Source organism: Peromyscus maniculatus, chromosome 3, assembly GCF_049852395.1.
Source record: "Peromyscus maniculatus bairdii isolate BWxNUB_F1_BW_parent chromosome 3, HU_Pman_BW_mat_3.1, whole genome shotgun sequence".
NCBI lineage: Eukaryota > Metazoa > Chordata > Mammalia > Rodentia > Cricetidae > Peromyscus > Peromyscus maniculatus.
Genome location: NC_134854.1, coordinates 47,931,287 through 47,952,213, shown reverse-complemented (window position 1 = coordinate 47,952,213; position 20,927 = coordinate 47,931,287). Strand labels below are relative to the sequence as shown.

Below are 20,927 nucleotides of genomic sequence, written 5' to 3'. Positions count from 1 at the left end.
CTTTAATACTTGCTCTGAAGACATGAAATACAGTTTCTTATGGACTTACATTAGAATATTGATAGGTATTTTATATAAGAAAAGGTAAGAGTATTATTGAGTTTTAAACTTTTGGCTTCTACATTTAATCTTTCCCAATTCATCGCTAAAGTTATCTTTCTTCCTACACGTATGCAAGATAAACAATGAAAAGTATCTTCAAAAGTCTTGGTAAAATAGAAGATATTAAATTTTAATAGTCATATTTCAAAATAATCCTTTTAAATAAATTGACTGGAATTCTAGAAGTAGAAACTGGCTTTCTTGATGGAGGACATAACAGGCAAAGAACGAAAGGAAATGTATTCTAGGTAATCAAAGATACAGATCTAAAATTAGAGCAAACACATTCTCAAACTTTCTAAGAATTGTAACAGTTAGATAAAACCAATTAGAATCCCAGTGATCCATGTGCATGGATATAGTTACAGAAGCTATTTGTTTACCTGCAGAGATGTAATCACAAAATAACCACCTTCCATTTGTTTGTTTTCAAAAGCACAGTGTGCTAGACTGATGGTCTAATTGGAATTACTGGCCTCTTTACAGGCACTTCTGTTTTTCACACTAAAAATGACTCTTTTTTTTCCTTTTAAATCAACAAATGGCAACTATGAATGATGATTTCTTGAAGGAGAATGTCACATGATTAAACTTTTTTTTTTTTTTTTGGTTTTTTGAGACAGGGTTTCTCTGTGTAGCTTTGCGCCTTTCCTGGGACTCACTTGGTAGTCCATGCTGGCCTTGAACTCACAGAGATCCGCCTGCCTCTGCCTCCCAAGTGCTGGGATTAAAGGCGTGCGCCACCACCGCCCGGCCATGATTAAACTTTTAAAAACTCAAAGTAATGGGTAGCTGATGCAACCTTGTATTCTCTTTCTAGTTTTCACCCAACTTCACTTGTAGCAACTCCGCATTCGACCCCAAATGAAGATATTCCAATCTAGTGTCACCTTAACTGCTCTATGCATTGCAAAATAACACTTCTTTACAAGGTGGAATTGACTGAAAGTTACAGCATTTCTAACAGGAAAAGTCATCCCTCTGTCAATGCAAGTCAAGTATCTTTAGAACAACATAAGGTGCTAAATGGGTGCTTCCTCTCTAAAAGCATGGTCAGAATTCTATGAGTGGCAGAAGGTTCAGAAAAGTCTTCTTTTTTTTCTTTTTACTTTCCTTCTAACTTTTTTTTGATTCTTTGTGGATTTCACATCATGCATCCCTATCCCACTCATCTCCTCATTCCTGTCCCCTCACTTCTGACCTCTGCCCTTGCAACTGCCCCCCAAAATTTTAAAAGCAAAACCAACCTCCTTCCAAAAAACCCAAAAAACAACAACAACAACAAAAAATAAAACCAAACCAACCGAACAAACAAATAACAAAAATCTTGGTGGGGAAGCTATAGTGTGGCCCAGTGAGTCACACAGATACCCTTTCGTCCACACATCTTTACTTCTAAGTGTTCATTGCAATGAATCTCATTCAAGGCCTCTGCCTTTTGCTACACCACCGATAATGGACGATCTCTGGCTCCTCTTGGATATTCTGTTGTTGCCTTGTGTCATAGAGATCCTGTAGTTTTGGATGAAGTGGATGTTGGGTGGGCTACCTTGTGTAGCCCTGGTTCTGGGCTTGGGTGGTAGCTGGGTTGGTCAGCCTGCCAGGTTTCCCTCACCCTCACCACCAGGGTGAGCTCTCCAGCACTGCCCAGGTTAGCTCTCACAATGCAGCAGGCAGCAAGGTGTGGGGACCAGTTCTCCTGCTCTCAGGCCCTTGGGTCCAGCTCACAATCACACCACAAGGTCCAGATCAACTGTTTTTTCCAGGCAAGGTGCAGGGCCCACTCTCCCAATTGCAGCGCTTAATGAGGGGCAGGGCCAGCTCTTCTATTCTCATGCCCCCGAGCCCTGCTCTCCTTCCTCCTGCAGGTGGCAAGAGGTAGGTGGGGGGCAAATTTCCCTTACCCATGCTACCACATGGCATATAAGGGAGGAGGGTAGCTCTCCTGCTCTCATGTCCACAGGTCTGGTGTATCTGTGCCTGCCCCCCAACAATAGGGTCAGCTCTAGTGTGCTACCCAGAAAACATGCAGGGCCAGCTCTCCCTCTCTTATGACCTTGGGGCCAGCTCTCCCACCAGCCCAAGGTGTCAAGGGGCAAGGAGGGGGGAAGGCAACTTTCCCTCAGCCATGCCACCACATGACATACAAGGAGGGGAAGGGGCAGCCATCCTGCTACCACGTCTATAGGACCGGCTCACCTGCAACCCTACCAACACAGTCTGCCCTACCATGATGCCCAGGTGAGGTACAGGACCTGCTCTCCTGAGTGCTGCTGCCACTGAGGGGCAGTGCCAATTCTCCCTATCTCATGACCCCAGGACCAGCTCTCCCACCTGCCACAGGGAGCAAGGGGCAGTGTGAGGAGCCATCTCTCCCTTACCCATTTAGTTATATGGCACACAGGGGGTAGGATCATCTCTCTTGCTCTTATGCGCTCCAGGCTAGATCACCTGTGCCCACATCAACAGGGTCATCTCTACTGTGCTGCCAGGGCAAGGTGCAGGGCCCGCTTTCCCAAGAGCTTCACCAGTGAGTGGTAGAGTCAGCTCTTCCACTCCCATGGCCCCAGAACCAGCTTTTCCTACCTGCAGTAGGTGGTGAGGGGCAAGGGGCAAGAGCGGGTTATTGCCTCTTCACTCATGCTACCTCATGACAGTGAGGCTAGCTCTTCCACTCTCACACCTTCAAGGCTGTTTTACCCAGCCCTCCACCAACGGGCACAGCTCTACTGTGCTGCCCAGGTGAGATGCAGGGCCTGCTCTCCAGAGTGCTACAGCTGGTGAGGTGCAGGGTCAGTTCTCCCTAGTGCTGCAGCAGTGAGGGGCGGGACCAACTCTGCACAGCCCTATTCTCACTATTTTCAGTGGTAACAGGAGCCGTGGACATCAACACAGACTGCAGCTGCAGTAGCGCCACAGACCCAGATATAGCCCTTGGCAGCAGCCCAGGTCCAGAAGACACCATGGCCCCGGGTGGCAGTGCAGGCCACTCAGATCTGAATGGCCGTGGCAGAGGCTCAGCCCTTGGACACTAACATGAACCTAGGTAGAGGCCAGAGGCTACTGATGTCCATGTGACCCTTGGTGGCAATATAGACCATAGATATCAACACAGACCTCAGCTGTGGTTGGACCAGGGACCCAGACATGGTCCTTGGCAACATCCTGGGCCCAAATGGCATCTGGCTGCACAGGTCACTCAGACAGACATGGACCTGGTGGTAGTATAGTCCTTGAGCACCCACATGGCCCCAGGTGGTGGCCCAGATCTTGGGAATCCACGTGGCCTTCAATGCCAACAGGAACCTTGGACATCAACATAGACCCTGGCTGCAGCAGGACCATGGACCCAGCAGCTGGGGCCATGTCACTGGGGTCCTTTATGTGCTGGGAAGTGGAACAGCCCTCAGATTTTTCATAGCCACTTGAGCCTACAAGGAAGACCCCTGGCTGATATCAGAGGACCTCATCAATCAATAGCTCTCTCCACTAAAAGATACAAACAATGTGGCTTGGGCTCAGCATTCATTTCTTTCCTCCTATGAGTCTAATTTGAAGTACATGCTACACAGAGGGCCCAAGTATATATGTCATTTAGCCTCTGGTAAATTTCTGGGCCAAGTCTCAAGTGAGATTTCTAACAACAATATCATTTGTCACAAAGTGATTAATTATATCCTCAATGACCAAATGACAAAGGACTCAGAATTGGTGACTTTCTTTCCTAACCATGACCTACGTGCCCCTTTGCTCATTTTGTTTTGTAACCTTTCCAGTATTTAATCATAGCCATGATTTGAACTATAAGCCTAGGTTTCTAAGTCCTTTTTGAGAATCACTGAACTATGGTGGTGACTGAGAACGAATGATATTATTTGTTCCTAGAAGTATCCTGATCAGGGACCATTCCATCAGAGCCTAGCTTTATATGCATAGTTGCATATGAAAAGAGACTCAAATCCATCCATCAGGGCTCTTCTCTCCTTGTTTCTATAAAGTCTAGGGTGAGGAAGGAATTGAAATACTGAAGATACTAGTAGGCTCTGGTGCTGTTACTCTACCCATCAGGGCTTTCAGCTTTCTTCCAGCTGTCTCCAAAAAGACTAGGATGTGGATGGGAAGGGATTGGAATACTGGACATATTCATGAGTAATAATGCCTGGTTACCTAGAATGTCTTAGACAGCAAGACTTAAGTAACAGAAAATGCAGATCCTGTGCAAAGAAAAGGAGACAATGGTACTTCTGGATTATGAGAAGCATTGCTTTTTTTTTTTTTTTGAGAAATCTCCGTCATCAAACAAGATGAATGGGACATAGTGACTAGAAGAAAGCATGGATTCTGGGAGCAGAATGCCCCTTTATCCAGTTCTATTTCAACCAATTCCTAGTTGTGTTACCTTGTAGAAATTACTCAGCATCTTATTATTTCTAACTATCTGTATGATGCAGATAATATATTTCTATAAAGGTGCTGCCAAGACTAAATGAATTTATAATGTAAACACATGTAAAATGGTATATTGTAAGTCCTTAGAATGTGTTGTCACTACCTCAGTTAGCTGTATTAATCAATGTATTGTAGAGCAATTTCATCTACATTCGTGACTACTTTTAGAGCAGGTTAGATTCACAGTGAAATTAAAAATTACTTCCCAAGTGTTCTGGCACTGGTCATGCAAAGCATTCTCCACTGTTAGCATTCTCCACAGAGTGGCATATTTGTTACAACTGAACCTACAGACACATGTCCTTGTTGGCCTAAGTCCACAGTTTACACTAGCATTCACTGTCAGTGTTGTGTACTCTGTGAGTTATAAAACTATATATAACTGTACTCATCACCACATCATATGGTGTATTTTCAATGCCCTAAAATCCCTCTTTAGGGGTGCTATTTTTCTTAAGGGTTTTAAAAAGAAGAATAAGTTCATATAACTTTCTTGAAAAGTTTCTGAAATAGTGAAACAAGCTTAGCAGCATCTAGGTACATTTTAGCCTAGTTGGAAGGCAATACAGAAGAATAGGTGCTGCTGGGTAATAGGCAGACATTCTGGGGAGAAACACATTTGAAAAATATCAAGGTAAATTTCTACTTTTGTCAGACTTATTTAAAACGGCACTGTTAGCTGTGGGTTTCCAGAAGGGATACACAGAATGCCAAATTTCCCAAACTCACATCATCTCTTAAGTCTCTTTTATGTGAAATATCAAGACGTGTGCCTTGTCACTCTAGTTCTAATAGAAGGCTTATATCCTGCTTCATATGAACCGCACCGAGAATCTTCTGGTGACTAGGGATGCTAAGATGAATGGCCATAGATGTGAAGTTTCACTAGTTGACCTGTTAGAAGGGATAAGGAGGAAAATCATGATAGAATTGTCTGTTTCAAGCTCTGCAAACAAGTACAAAGGAAAAAATAAACAAAGTGGTAGACAGATAAGTAGGTCCCCTCTGCCAGGTGACCAAGGAAGACAGATAGTGCCAGAGACCCTGGAGTATTGTGTGTTCAATATAAGAGGACTGAGGAGGGCGGGTGTGCACTGTGGGGTCATGTGGACCTCACTTGGGAGTACTTATGGTTAAAGGTCAAAGGCTCTTCCCTCCTAATACCTTAATGATATTTAATCACTTCAAACAAAACAGGTTCCAAAAAAATAAAGATGCAATCAATTCAGTTTGAACGGGCCATGATTGAAGCAAGCGCAGGAATTAAGATACATTCAGGAAACAGTTTCACATGATGTTTCCCTGGCAGTCTCATCATCCCCTTGGTGAGATGCTAATAAAGGTTAGGCAGCCAGTTCAGAGAATGTAAAGCGCCTGCCACTCACTGTCAATGGAAACTGCCTGTCTATAATTCCCTCAGCAACAGCTTTATATCACAGCATATGCTAATTAGTCTTCATGCATAAGCCTACAGATTCACTTGCTTAGAATTTGTTTGCTTCATTTTCTTTCTATTTTGTAGAAAAGTATGCAAGTGAATGGAGTTGACCTTTAAGCATCTTATAGTTTATTGTGCTTACATAATAGTCAATTGTGCTAACTTTAAAAAATCTCCAACAGTCCAATTTGTTATGTTCTCTAAATTATGTAATTTTACTGTATCTAAATTTTATTGGCATATGGGTGGGTAGAAAGAACCAAAAAAAGAGACACCACTAAGGGTGAGAATAATAATATTCATGAGATTTCATTACATCAGTGCAGATATATTTAACAGGAGACATTCAACAAAATTTAAATAGAACTGAACCCAAGGTTTTGTCAAATTCAAGATATTCTAAAGGATTCTGACAGTTGAGTCCAAGTAAATTCATAAATTACATACTTAGAGAAATGAACAAACAAGAAATATTTTAAAACAGCATTAAAGAGAAACAAAAATAGATATTAAGAAGCTCATAGGACAATAACTTTTGAAAATAAAGTACCACATTAGACTACAGTGTTAGTATTTCTAGAACATTTCTGTACCTGTATCATTTTGATCATTACTACAAACATAAAAGGAACCAGGGCCATGAACATGATTTTTTTCCCACATGTGGTAGTAAAACACTCATGTATGCAATAACTTAAAAATAATTTTCATAGTTTAATAAAACACTATTACTTAAAAAACTAAATGTATGCTATTAAGATCCAAGATTATTACTTATTTGACACACATACGTATACCTATCCACCCATTCTACTCCCCATTTCCCCACTTTAACATCTGTGATTAATACCCTTATTCTTAAACTGAAATTAATATTCAAAGCATTACTTAATTAATCTCAGTAAGCCATTTAGGGAAAAAAATAAAATACTCTATTCACTTGTCAATTAGAAGCCAGTTTCTAAGGATTTTCACAGAAAAAAATTATATGTAAACCCAAATCCCTGTAACAGACACACACTGAGGTAGGTGATTGTAATGCAAGGTAACATAAGGAGCCATTTCCTGCTCCTCTAGGTCACTGAATACCTATAAAAAGGAACACTGGTTTAAAAAAGATTTGATCTTTCTTTGATCTTTGTTGAAAGCAGGCTTTAAAACTTGGTAAATGGCTTTAGCAACTTTATATGATAATAAGATTTAACCAGGAAACATTAGTTTAATAAAAGTCATTCCTAAAAATTCATGCAGTTTGCTCACATTTATCGTGTTTCTCTATGCAGAAAAGTTCACAACACAATGAAAAGTGGGAAAAAATAAGGCCCTGGGTACCTAGTTCTATTTTTGCACCCAGCTGGTGGCCCACGCCATTGCCACACAGCAAATAACTGTGGTCCATAGCACAGCCTTCCCGATACCTCACTCAGCTTTACACTGGGGTGGAGTACACTTCCTTGGGCCTGTCCTTGCCTCTGCCCCTCACTCAGCTTCACACTGGGGTGGAATACACTTCCTTGGACCTGTCTTTGCCTCTGCCCCTCACTCAGCTTCACACTGGGGTGGAGTACACTTCCTTGGGCCTGTCCTTGCCTCTCCGACTGCAGCTCTGCGGGGTCTTTGGGTAGCATGTTCCAATCATGCAATATTCTTTTTTTAATTAAAAATTTTTCACTTATTTTACAGGCTGGCCACAGTTTCCCCTCCCTCCTCTCCTCACTTTTTCTCCCCACTACCTCCCCTCTGCCACCCTTCCTTCTACTCCTCCTCTGTTTCTGTTCAGAAAGGGGCAGGCCTCCCATGGGTGTCAACAAAGCATGGCATATCAAGTTGAGGTAGGACTAAGCTCCTCCCTTTGCATTAAGGTTGGGCAAGGCAACCCAGTATGAGCCAATCATGCAATATTCTTTCCAGGACAATGAAATTAGAGACCAGGTTTCAAGCCATGCTTGAATAATGACTAGTAATTTTACTAATCTGTCTAGAGGATGGCCTGGTGCTTTTCAGAACTTTCCGAAGTGCCCAAACTCTTGTTACAACATAAAAGAACATATATTTGATCACCAATGTCCTCACTAACTTTCTATTACCAATCACCACAATTCTTCAATAAACTATGCTAGCGTAATCCTATTTCAGTAACTGAATGACTTATCAGACTCTTTAAGTGCTTGTCCTTTCCATCTCGGCTTAGCCCTTGCACCCTGTCCCCTGCTGTCCCTGAACTGAGGAGTGGAGGAAGGCACATGATGGAACTGTGAAGCATCACACAGCAGACTCATCGCATTGCTGGTGGTGCTGTGAGAAACCCATCCCAGAGATGCTAACTAAGTGGCCCCTGCAAGAACAGCCAAGGAGGTACTGCTGAGAAGCAGCTGCAGCGACTCCTTCCAAGTCTCCACAGAATTCTCTCACTGAAAGCATGAGAATTAATTAACCTTCAGGTTGTCACACACAAGGAATCAGTTTTTTAAACTTTTGATTGATTCTTTGTAGAGTTTACATACATCACGCATCCTGATCCCACTCATCTCCCTGCCCCCTCACTTCTGCTTCTGCCCTTGCAACCTCCCCCTGAAAAACAAAATTTAAAAGTAAAACCAACCAACCAAACAAACGAATAAAAACAAATAACAAAAATCTTGGTGTGGAAGCTATAGTGTGGCCCAGTGAGTCATACAGTATACCTTTTAGTCCATACATCTTTACTTGTATGTTTCATTGAGGTGAGTCCTCTGGCTTCTGCTATATACTGAGCCCTCACTAGGGCTCCTCTTGGATATTCTGTTGTTGCCTTGTGTCATGGAGATCCTGTAGTTTTGGATCTGCAGGTCTGGCCCCTTCACATGCTCCAGCAGCTCATAGATGAAGTGGATGTTGGTGTGGGCTACCTTGTAGCCCTGGTTCTGGGCTTGGGTGGTAGCTGGGCTGGTCAGCCTGCCAGGCTTCCCTCACCCTCACCACCAGGGTGAGCTCTCCAGCACTGCCCAGGTTAGCTCTCACAATGCAGCAGGCAGCAAGGAGTGGGGACCAGTTCTCCTGTTCTCAGGCCCTTGGGTCCAGCTTTCACTCACACCACCAGGGCCAGCTCAACTGTTTTGTCTAGGCAAGGTGGAGGGCCTGCTCTCCAGAGTGCTGCACTTGGTGAGGGGCCTCTTCCATTCTCATGCCTCTGTGGCCAGCTCTCCTGATTGTTACAGGTGGCAAGGGATGGGCATATTTCCCTTACCCTTACCACCCTATGAGGTATGAGGGAGGGGGCAGGGGCAGCTCTCCTGATCTCATGTCCACAGGCCCTGCTCACCTGCACCCCTGCTAACAGAGTCAGCTCTAGTGTGTTGCCCAGGAGAGGTGCAGGGCTCTCTCTCCCATGTGCTGCAGCTGGTAAGGGGCAGGACCATCTCTTACTCTCGTGGCCTCAGAGACAGCTCTCACAAGCAATCATTTTACTGAGGTCATCAAACTCTCTATAATTACCACATTTACAACATCTTTTTACCTCTGATCCCAAATACCACTATTTACAGAAAAATCCTATTATTCTGTAACATCTTCAGGAATTAGCTAAATGCTGTGACTAGCTCTTCAACCACCAGAGTATCAAGTAAGTGTTGCATGAATCTTCAAAGTTCTTATTAATAAAATCAAACCCGAGGCCAGTTATTGGGGTCAATGCTGGTAGATCAGAGAGACAGAACAAGCCACAGCTATCTCACCTTGCCAATTCCTCAGCTGGTCCTGTTTCCTCAGACTGGAAGCTTCTGTGTCCTCATCCCAATGGCTCTCACCTGAACTGCTGCTTAAAAGCCTGAATGCTTAACCAGCCAAATGCTGAACCAGCCAAATGCTTCTAGTTTCTGGTCCTCACGCCTTATATATATCTTTCTGCTTTCTACCACCACTCCCTGGGATTAAAGGCGTGTGTCACCATGCTTGGCTATTTCCAATGTGGCCTTGAACTCACAGAGATCCAGATGGATTTCTATCTCTGGAATGCTAGGATTAAAGGTGTGAGTGCCACCATTTTCTAGCCTTTGTATCTAGTGGCTGTCTGTTCTCTGACCCCAGATAAATTTATTAGAGTACACAATATTTTGGGGAACACAATACCACCACAAGTAAGCATGTTTTAAATGCCTTTTTCTGTAGCTAGTGAAGATCCACAGACCATTCCAGTAATGGGGAAGTGTAGTTTCTCCCAAAGTTCCCAGGAAGCTGAAATGTAGGTGCTCAGGATGGAAGGGAAATTAGACAGCCTGAAACTGATGATTTCTACCCTGAGTCAAAGAAGCTCAGAACTGCCCAGAAAGCAAAAAAAAAAAAAGAAGAAGAAAAGGAAGAAGAAGAGGAGGAGGAGGAGGAGGAGGAAGAAAGCAAACAACAACAAAAATTTAAAAATAAACAAACAATGAGCATTATTAAGAGACATTGGTCATAGAATAAAAAATGGTGACCAAAGCTGAAAAAACTAAGACAAACAGAGAAAAAAAACCCCACAGATTTTATAGTTGCATGAAAGAAAGGTGAAATACAGAGTAAATATAGGCTTGTATGCTTTTTGTAAAGTTCAACTTCATATGGGTCAATACTGGCTCTGTGAGTACTCTATGACTGCAACAGTATTTTAGCACTCTAACTTTATTTTCTTTACTAGAACCCAAGTATTAGCTCACTGAAACCTCAGACCAGCCTGGGGGCCAGATGGATGTGCAAGTGAAGATAATGTCCTTTCACTTGTGAAAGAGTTTAAAGGCTGTTGAAGTTGGCGATAATGGCTTATAGAAATTGTGTGTAATGTTGCATTAACTTGTAATTATCATCATTATTAAACTCAACAGCCAAACACTCAGGGTGCACTCTATGGGGCACAGTAACTGCATGAAGGGCATCACCTGTGCCCTCTAGGAGCATGCCTGGTAACTTCAAAAGCAGAGATTTAACACTCAGGACACAGGGAAAAATTGGACTGTACTATGCAGCTTAGAACTATGCAGCTTAGAAATGAGGAGAAATGGCTACACATAACTTTTGAAACTAAGTCTTAAAAAAATAGGAGGCTTTTAAAGTTTGAAAACAAGCAAACGAGAAATACAAGAGAAATCCGAGTGTTAACTAGAAAATTCCCTTTATTGCTGAACTCTGATTTAACATCCATAAGTTACCTAAGAAGCTCGTTTCCTCATCCTGGACAGTAATAATCAGACTGACATTTCTAGTTTTGGCAAACTGTCAGCATTAAGAGACAGGCAGATAAGTCAGATCTGACTGTCTCTTCAGCTTGTTTTAAGTATGCTGGCCCTTGCCTCTCCCTCTGTTTGCTCTGCTCCTGAAAATATGATTAATGCCCATGCATTAGCACAACTCTGCATTGTAAGCAAGGCCAGAGCTCCTTCCCAGCGAGGTTGAGGTATGGAGTTAATGAGAAGTGGGGCTGTGGGGGAATGAACAGGAACATGCCAGTGCTGAAGTAATTGAGTGTGAATATCAAACACTGGCTCGGGAACGGTCTTCATTTGTGGAAGGAAGGTCTGATCAGCTGTGGGCAGATGGGACTCACACAAATCTGCTTTCCAGCCAATCCCAGAATTTGCATCCACAACAGTCTTGGTTCACTTATGCCATTTCTAACTTCCTTTCTCTTTCTTCCCCTTTCCTTGTCTTCCTTTTGCCTCTGTTTCCTAAAACATTTTTTATTATATTTTGAGAATTTTATACAGGACTACTTTTTTTTTTTTTTACATAATTCCTCCTCATACTATCCCTTACTTCAGGTATTTCTTCTGTTCCATCACTCTTCTTTAAATATGGATACACACACACACACACACACACACACACACACACACACACATACACACACAGGTACTATCAGGGGTCTTGTCCTAAGAGAATACTGATTCCACTCTTTAAAATTTTATTTTATTTTATTTTATTTTATTTTATAGATATATTTATCCAAATGTATGTGTGTGCGAGGGCATCATGGGCATCACAGATTGTTGTGAGCTGCCACGTGAGTGCTGGGCATTAAACTGGGTCCCCCAGAAGAGCAGACAGTGCTCTTAACTACTAAGCCATTTCTCCACACACACTCCCACCTCTTTTAGTAGCCATTACTTGTCTGTAGCTATTCATCTAATGTTTCCTGTGCATTAAAAAATTATCCCATCTTTCTTCCAGCCTTAAAAGTAATTTATTTTATGATCACAGCCATGGCAGTTTCTTTAAAAGAAAATACGCATGATTTGACTGCATCCGTTTAGAATAATACACATACTGAGACTATAGCTAGAATTACTAATGCTACAACTTTTCCTTTAAAATCTCTTTATTGAATTCTAAAACTTGTGGATCCTTTAATCAGTAACTACTGTAATTCATTACTGTGTGATTCCATCACCCCACTTAGATCTTTTATATGGTTTTTAAGTGTCAAGGATCTGAGGAAAATTTGCACAACAGTGAAGAAGAGTTGCTATTATTAACCTCATAGTAGTTTTATTCAGAACAAAAAAAAACTAAGTGTAGAAAAAATTTATGATTCTAAAATTCTAGGAGTACACAATTATACACATTTATAAAAACTCATTTCTAAAGATATTTTAGTAAAGTTTATATTGAGAGAAAATAGATAGTTTAAGTATATTAATTGGAATTAGTTAAGTAAAATATTAATATAACCCATTTGTTAAATGAGATCAAAATATTTGTGAAAACATATAACAACCAATGAGGGTATAAACAGCAATAAGTTATTAAACATGACATGGTAAACTATAGCCATATTGAATACATATGAAACATGCATGCTTAATGTGTTGATTAATGCATATTTGATGGTGATAGAATTTCTTTTTTTTTTGGTTTTTCGAGACAGGGTTTCTCTGTGTAGCTTTGCGCCTTTCCTGGAGCTCACTTGGTAGCCCAGGCTGGCCTCGAACTCACAGAGATCCGCCTGGCTCTGCCTCCCGAGTGCTGGGATTAAAGGCGTGCGCCACCACCGCCCGGCGGTGATAGAATTTCTAATACTATGTTTCTATCAGTCATTTTTAAAGTCTCTATTTTAACACATAGTAAGATTTCTACAGTAGAAAATATGAAAATAAGCAAACATGAGTTTTTCAATCTATACCCACCGTCCAAGACGGTCAGACAGAGCAATGGCATGCGCAAGTATAAAAGTGAGTGTGCTTTACCTTCTCGGTGTAGTACTCTCTGACTTCAGGCCTAATAGAATCAAAGTCCCCACTGATGAATTCAGGCAAAAAGCTGAAAGAAACAGTTCCATGTAAGTTAACTAGACTGAGCCATTCATTTATGAACTTTAAAACTACAGTTATAAGGGCCAGAGAAAAAATTAGGACACTCGAAACAAGAGGGCTGTTTTCAGAGTAAATGAGATGTGTTCAGAGTAAAAGTGCTAGGACATCCTCCTATCACACACTCCTGGCTTCAGTGGAGTGCAGACCAACAACAAATAGCTCCAAGTTCAACTCAAACCACCAGCATTAATTGTTTCAAACAAATAGATACTGATGAAGGCAACTGGTTAACCAAAAACAAACAAACAAAAAACCCAAAAAAACTCAACTAAAATGTTCTAACACAAACACTCTCCCCACTTCCCTATTAACTTCTCACTATATATAGATCTTTTTTTTGTTGTTGTTTTTTTTTTTTTTTTTGGTTTTTTCGAGACAGGGTTTCTCTTTGGAGCTTTGCGCCTTTCCTGGAACTCACTTGGTAGCCCAGGCTGGCCTCGAACTCACAGAGATCCACCTGCCTCTGCCTCCCAAGTGCTGGGATTAAAGGTGTGCGCCACCACCGCCCAGCTTATATATAGATCTTAACACCACTTAACTCTCACACCAACTTTCAATGGATTTGAACAGAGTGAACATGTGACCAAGTTAGTTTAAACATATTTTCCAAACAATGACATATTTCTAAAAGTAAGAGTCTTCTGGGGAGGCTTAAAATACTCATATGAAGACCCGGGTTTATTTGTTGTTGTTGTTTCCATCCGTGGCTCAGCAGATAAAAGTGCTTGTCATCATGCCTGAGGATCTGATTTCCATCTCCAGGACAGATGTGGTGGAAGGGGAGAACGGCCATGGTGTGTTTGCCTTTCCCCCAAACTAATCAACTACTCAATGTACCTTATAAAAGAACCCCAGGTTTTATACAGGAAGAGACTCTCAAATGTAGAATTTCTTGTGATATTGAAAATTACTTTAATACACTTTCCTGTTTTGTTCAGCTCATTTTAAAAAATCTATTTAACTCTATTCTTTAGAAGTCATCATTTACTTTGCATAAAGTACTTACATGGCTTGAGAATTTCTCTGCCCCACTTAATACCTCTAACTATGGAGGGAAAGATGACCCTGGATTTTCCAGTGCTCTAGCAGAGAATGAGACAGGAGTCTCCCATAGCTGACGAATGCACAGTAAAAGAAAAATGCATATTTTCAGATCCTACTAAAATACTATTCATAGAACAGGATAACTAGATCAGTACACATTTGTTTAATTAGTTATCTGATTCAAAAGAAATAACAACACCTTTATAACATTGGCTTACCTCTATAGGTATTGCATGTGGGGGAGCCCCAGAACTGGGAGATCAGTCTAGGTCATAATAGCAAAGACCTCAGTGGTCTTCTTCTGGCTCTGAAGAGATTCTACTCAGAAACCAAAGCGTTAGGGGCAGGTCCACATAATCCTCAAGGAGACCTTTCCCAGCGGCAAGGGACACAGCTGCTATCTTTCACGTAATTGGTAGAGAAATAAAACCACATTTTATTTTCTTTACCCATGGTGTGCCAACTACCAGCAGTAGGCAACTGACCTGGCTTTCAGCACACAGGCTGAGGTTTAAAGCCAGAACAATCATATAGTAAGAAATACAACTCACAACACCTTAGGTGTGCATTCAAGATAAAACTAGTAAAGATAGAATGATAAAATAACCTTGTCTCCTATACTATTTTGTAGCTCTTAATTCAACTAGAAACCTAAGAAAATTATTTCTTAGGTCAAGCCTAATTTGACTGAGATGGTTTGTGCCAATTTACCGTGAAGTTACACAACTTCCACTGACTACATGGTAAGAGGAAGGTGTATGACAATGTAGTTCACATAGTGCAGTGCATGGTGGGACATGCCTGGAGCTCAGTACTGGGAGACTGAGGTAGGAAGACTGGGAGTAAAATGGGTTATAAAAGGAGATTCTATCACGAAAACCAACAGCTGAGGCCATGGCTCAATGGTAGGGCACTTGCCCAGCATGCTGGAGGCCCTGGGTTCAATTCTCAGTATCAATAAACAAATAAAAAGCAATAACCTGCACCACATATATAATGTGGATGAATGAGAATCAAATTTGATTGGTGTTCATGACTCACTCATGATCTATTCGCTCATGACTGGGTACTTAGGCTGTTTCAAGATGAGACAGAAAGACAGACTTGGGTTTTAAGTGGTTCCAATGGTCTTCCTGTAATCTTTCTTTCTCCCAACTGCCTTGCTCATCGTGTCCATTATTTCACTCTTTTCTTCACTTGTTTTCTGGTTAAATAAATTTATATACTTTCAAAGTTTCTTTCAAAACCTTCAACTGGACACTCTTTTGCCATATATAAATTAATACTTTTGTAGAACACAGAGGATTAGATCTGGAAAGGATAAAAGGGATCATTTCTCTAATTTCGTCCATTATCTCTACAGAGCTGCGATCAAACCAAGTGAATACATGACCAGTGCCCAGCCCACTTCACTGTGCACAAAAGCCAGTTCAGCCGAGGGCTCCCATCTGTATCATATGGTTCAAGCAAACTGCCTAATGAGACTCACTTTGTATTACTCTCCAACTTGTAGTTCCTTAGATAACTAGAAACAATTTGGCAGTTCCCAAATAGTGTATTGATTTTGATAATAAATAAAAATGAAAAATAAAGGTTGATACGCCCAAGCTGATGAGCATCTGTCCCGTAGGATAGATCATCTTTAAAAGAGAATTAGATTTCCTTTTATCTAATACAAAAATAATCTAACAAAGCAACCATCTGAATTCATTTATATTTTATGCAAACTATTAATGGGAAACAAAATTATATAGATAAATGACAACTGACTTTAGTTACCTTTTAATATATTTTTCTCCATGTAACATAAATGACACATTCCTATTAAATAAATATGATTATTTCTAAGAAGACAAATGCCAAAAATAACCTGGCATTCATGCTTAGATGACTAAGATTATTATAAGTTTCTACCATAAAACACAATTTATGGAACTTCCTAAATTGTACTTTTTTATGTTGTAATTAAAAGTCCATTGAACATGTTATCCAGTGCCTGTTACTATGGCACCTAGGCACTCTGAAGGCATTCCCAGGGATGACACTTCACAGATATAGAGGAGTTATGTTATGACATAAATGACAGTTCACACAAGAAGATTATTTTAGGCTGACTACACTTATCTGCTGACTGCAGGGACAGAGATTTGCATAGCCCCTGACCCCATCTGTCTACTCTAGAAATGGATCCAAATAACATACTTGTTATTTTCAGTCTACAGCAGGTGACTTATTATTAAAAGATGTCCAAAATTTCTCACCCAACAGAACTACAACTCATCACACATCACTTATCAGTGACAAAGAGTCCAAAAAGAGCTGAGATAATTGATGGGTTAATGGCCCACCACATGTAATCACCAAGGAGGCTGATACTTGTAGGAAACATAAAACATGAAGAAATGCAATCTTTCAAAATCCCTTTCCTAGTAATTATGTGGGTAGCTATCCCTCCAGAAAGTCCCCTCTGCTTTCTGCCTCCAAGGAAAATGCTACTCCTCCTTTAAAACTCAAATAGCGTGAAATCTCTCACAGGTAACAATTCTCTGTGTCTTTTAGCTTCTGGTAGAGGATAAGTCTTTGAAGCAGGGGTAACGAACTAACCTTGGTGTTCTTCAAAGCAGCAAGCACACAGATGCTGATATGGCATAAGGTGAAGATGAAGAGAAGAAAACAATGTGGGGGAGGATAGAAGCATAAGAAAAAGAAAGGATGAAGGAGAGAAAAGAGAAAGCAGAAAAATAAGGTACAGGCTCCTTTCTTCAGCCTCTGAGATGGAAATTTGCTCACTGTTCATATCTGGATGGACATGTGGCCATCTTGCTGAATAATGACTTTGCAATGTAGCCTGTTCCATTGGCAACAGGCCACTTGGGTAAGAGACCACAGAGCACTACAGGCATGGTTCCAGTATCTATGACAGATATCTCAGCTCAGGCTCTAAATGCTCATGGCTGGTTAAAATGTGGGGAATTATCTTTTATTTTTGGCCTATACTCTCCACTTTTCCCACCTGACAGATCAGGAAGGCCAGGTTATTGACCTGGGAGATGATCCACCTTCCAGAGCTGTTTCTAGGCAGAGTAGATGCCAGGGAGCCTTGATTTATTTGGGTTGGCTGCTGCATGGTCAAAAGAATATAAGCAGAGGGGGCAGAGCACTTTGCAGAGAGAAGGGAGTGGCTCCTCCCAGAGGATGAAGGCTAGACTGACAGCTGGAAAGAGAGATCTTTAGTGCTGGACACAGGTGTAGATGGCACCAGAAGTGTTGGTGCCCCTGAGACAATACCTTGGGGCTTATTGATCTGTAATCTTTGCTCTGATGTTCTTCAGTGGTTTCCTATCAGGCAGGTATGGCAGGACTTCTCTCCCTCATACAGGCTATTGGGTAGCACTGGGTTTCTGCTCCAGATGGAGAGGACACTGTCATAAGAGTTGGGGTCTGTCTCTCTCGACTTCCTCGGAGCGAGGCTTATAGACACATATTGCCAGGCTTGGCATTCTACATGGATGATGGGGATGAGACTCATGTCCTAATGCTTGCACAGCAAGCACGTTACCCCTCTAAATTATATATTATTCATAAAATATATTTAATAGTAAACATACAAGTAACTTCTAAATATTTTATAGTGTGGACACAACATAAACCTTGAAGACAAGATGCTTCCCTCCACAGTTGTGAAACAGGCTGTCTATCCATAGCCCAAACTGACCCTGAACTCAGTTTCCTACCGCAGACTCCTCACTGCTGGAATTATATCTGACACTCAGTTAAAAACATGCATTTTAGAAGAGCTTCATGATGGAATTACATTATAATTCAAAACGTGAATCAGCACCCAAATGTTATAAAAGAGATCAATTATTCTTTGAAATGATATTTAACACTGACTTTATAATCATGTATTTAATCAAAAATTTCCTTACTCAGTATGATGTCTGCTAAGACACTATTCCACCAAGCATTGTGTGTGCTGTCAGAGTGGCTTTCTGCCTTCCCAGGGCTGCCAGGTGATTATTAAATGGGTCATGTGAGGTGTTGCTGCTGACCATGACACGTGAGAATGGATTTTCCAGGCATGAAGGAAAAAGCAGCGTCTGCTGACAGCTTTGCTAGGATGCCAGTGCTAGGTAGTATCTAAGGATAAGATCGTGTTTACTCAAGATAATCAGTCTTTTTACTGTGAGATTCTCCCAGCTGGAGCAAAGAATGATGACACAGAAGGCAGGAAAGATAATTCAACTGAAAACCTTAGGCAAAGAATTCTGGAAGAAAAGCAATTTTTAAATTTACTATCAGTTCTGCTTAAAATGCATCATCTTTTTTTTTTGCTGTACAAATAGTGAAAGAAAGAAGGAAAGACGAGAAGCAGCCACAGGCATGAAATCTGTAGTGTACACTACCGACCTGGACACCAAAGATAGGGTGTACACTGAATTATATGTTACACATAAGCTAATAAGCAATGTATTTAGGTGAATTCTTATATATTACACACAATTGAGCAACCTTTCTCTGAAGGCATAGACTGTGTTTCCAGTATTCAATGCGCTTCTAAAAACGGTTTATAGCTTGCACTACTTACGCACACAGACTGCAGTAATTTTAGTCTTTCAACATTCCTACTAGATGTTGTTTGTAGCAGACTCATTGTCTTTTGATCAGATGTGAATGAATTCTATTCAAAAATTAAGGTAAGAGCTAGAGTGGGTTGCCAATTATTTACGATGTATAATTATTTATCTATACACAAAGTGAAGTAGTATAAGGAAAAAACATACCAATAAGCCAGTACTAGCTATTTATATTAGAAAGATTTTATACAATGCATCCTACAGGCTGTTAAAGTGCCTTTAAAATAATCCTTCTTTACATTTTCCACAAAAGAAATACACAATCTTAGCTTGGAACAGCTAAAACAATACTCACCATATCAAGTCTCATAGTTTAGATTCTACCATGCTACCTTGGACTAAGGCACTTCAGACAGGTGGATTCTAAGGTTACAGAACAAGTCAGTGTGCAATTTCAGCTGAAAATTTTAAATGCAGATTTAAAAGTGAGGAGAGATCATACCTCAAACAGTTCTTGCATAGAGGACGCTTACTTCAACTTATCAGATATTTACTAAGTATATATTGTATGTGACAGGGTCTGAATACAATAGTTACTACAGTCACAAAGGCGTGAAGTTTAATAGTGAACACATCTGACACAGAGTCAGGCTTGGAAGAACTTGTTAGTGAAAAGGTAAGAGATTTGTGAGAACTGACTCTACACAAAAAGTTAAATAAGTGAGGTTCTGGCAAGAAAATATGAGTGAAAATAAACATATATGAGCCATTTGCTGGCAATGAAGACTACAAAAATATAAAGACAAAAGGGGGAATTAGAAAACATGAAATGAAGGACACAGGGCAGACACCATAAAGACATCTTGAATGCTGAGACCATACACAGTGGTCATATTCTGAATGTTGCCATCCCTTCAGAATTCCTGTGTCAAAACCTAATCCTCAGTGTGCTGGTATTAAACAGTGGGGTCAGGGTGTATAGCGGTGATTAGGTCATCAGGGAAAAGCCCCATGAATGGATTAATGGACCTTACCAGAGAAGCACAGAAGTTGTCTGTTTCTTTCACTGTATAAGGACACACCCAGAAGGCAGTCTATGTACTAGAGGAGAAGATCCCTCAACACATATGGAATCTTCTGGAGTCCTGGCCTGAACTTCTCCATATGGGGGAGTATGAGGATTCAAATAGTGTTGTTTAGAAGCTATCTGGTTGACGACATTTATTATAAACACCCAAGAATGGACTAAGGTACTGTTTTTTTAGGTCAGTCACCCATATTCACATATCACAATCTCTAAGGGAGGAGAGGCTTTGCAGCCTCTTCTACATCCAGAGTGGAGCTTTGCATACTTCACACAATGGAAGTTCTGTGCGAGTAAATAGCCTCCCATTAACATTAGGTCACTTTTCCCTTTTTACTCTGCCCAAAGCACTTACTTTCCTAACGAAGCTAGAAAGTGTGAGGAGAGAATGATAGCAGCTGATGGAATGGAAAGTAAAGTATGGGGTTATTTTCTTAGCAGGAAGTAGTGTTGGAAATGGAGCAGGGTGGTATGGTACCAGAATGCACCATGTGATGAAAAAAGTCGAGAGAGGCCAATACAGTACAAAGAAGGTTCCATCTCTTATTTATGAACATGAAAGAGCCAGAAGCATACATAGAGGTTAATGCCAATTCTTCACCTTAACAAATAGAAAAGACTGGCTCACGGACAGTGAATTACTTTGTGTAATTTATTTGCTTTATGCTTCCCTCTGTGATTCAGCTGAGACATAATACACAGAATTCAATAAGTACAGCCAGTGATAAATGCCATTAGGGTCACTAATAGGCTGTTTGCTCCTCCCAAGTTTTCTGGAACAAAGTGCAGCAATCTGCTCAGCTCCAATGTCTGCTAGCAGGATTTTACATTTTGACTCTGCCTTTTCCCTCCACAGCTGTCTTTAAGGAAAGGACTAGGAAACAAATCATATACTATTGATATATGTATTGATA

At 40.9% G+C, this 20,927-nt stretch overlaps 1 protein-coding gene across 5 annotated transcripts in view; it reads right to left on the bottom strand.

Moving 5' to 3' along the window:
• Tpk1 (thiamin pyrophosphokinase 1) overlaps positions 1-20,927 on the bottom strand; it is a 334,426-nt gene that overhangs the window by 180,527 nt on the left and 132,972 nt on the right. For 4 of the 5 annotated variants that reach the window (XM_042273147.2, XM_042273144.2, XM_016003603.3 and 1 more), the window contains one exon: positions 13,183-13,255. The exons of the other annotated variant lie outside the window; for it this stretch is intronic. In XM_042273147.2, coding sequence (XP_042129081.1) covers positions 13,183-13,255 — 73 coding nt within the window. Of the gene's footprint in view, positions 1-13,182; positions 13,256-20,927 lie in introns of those variants that run through there. 5 annotated transcript variants of the gene reach the window in all.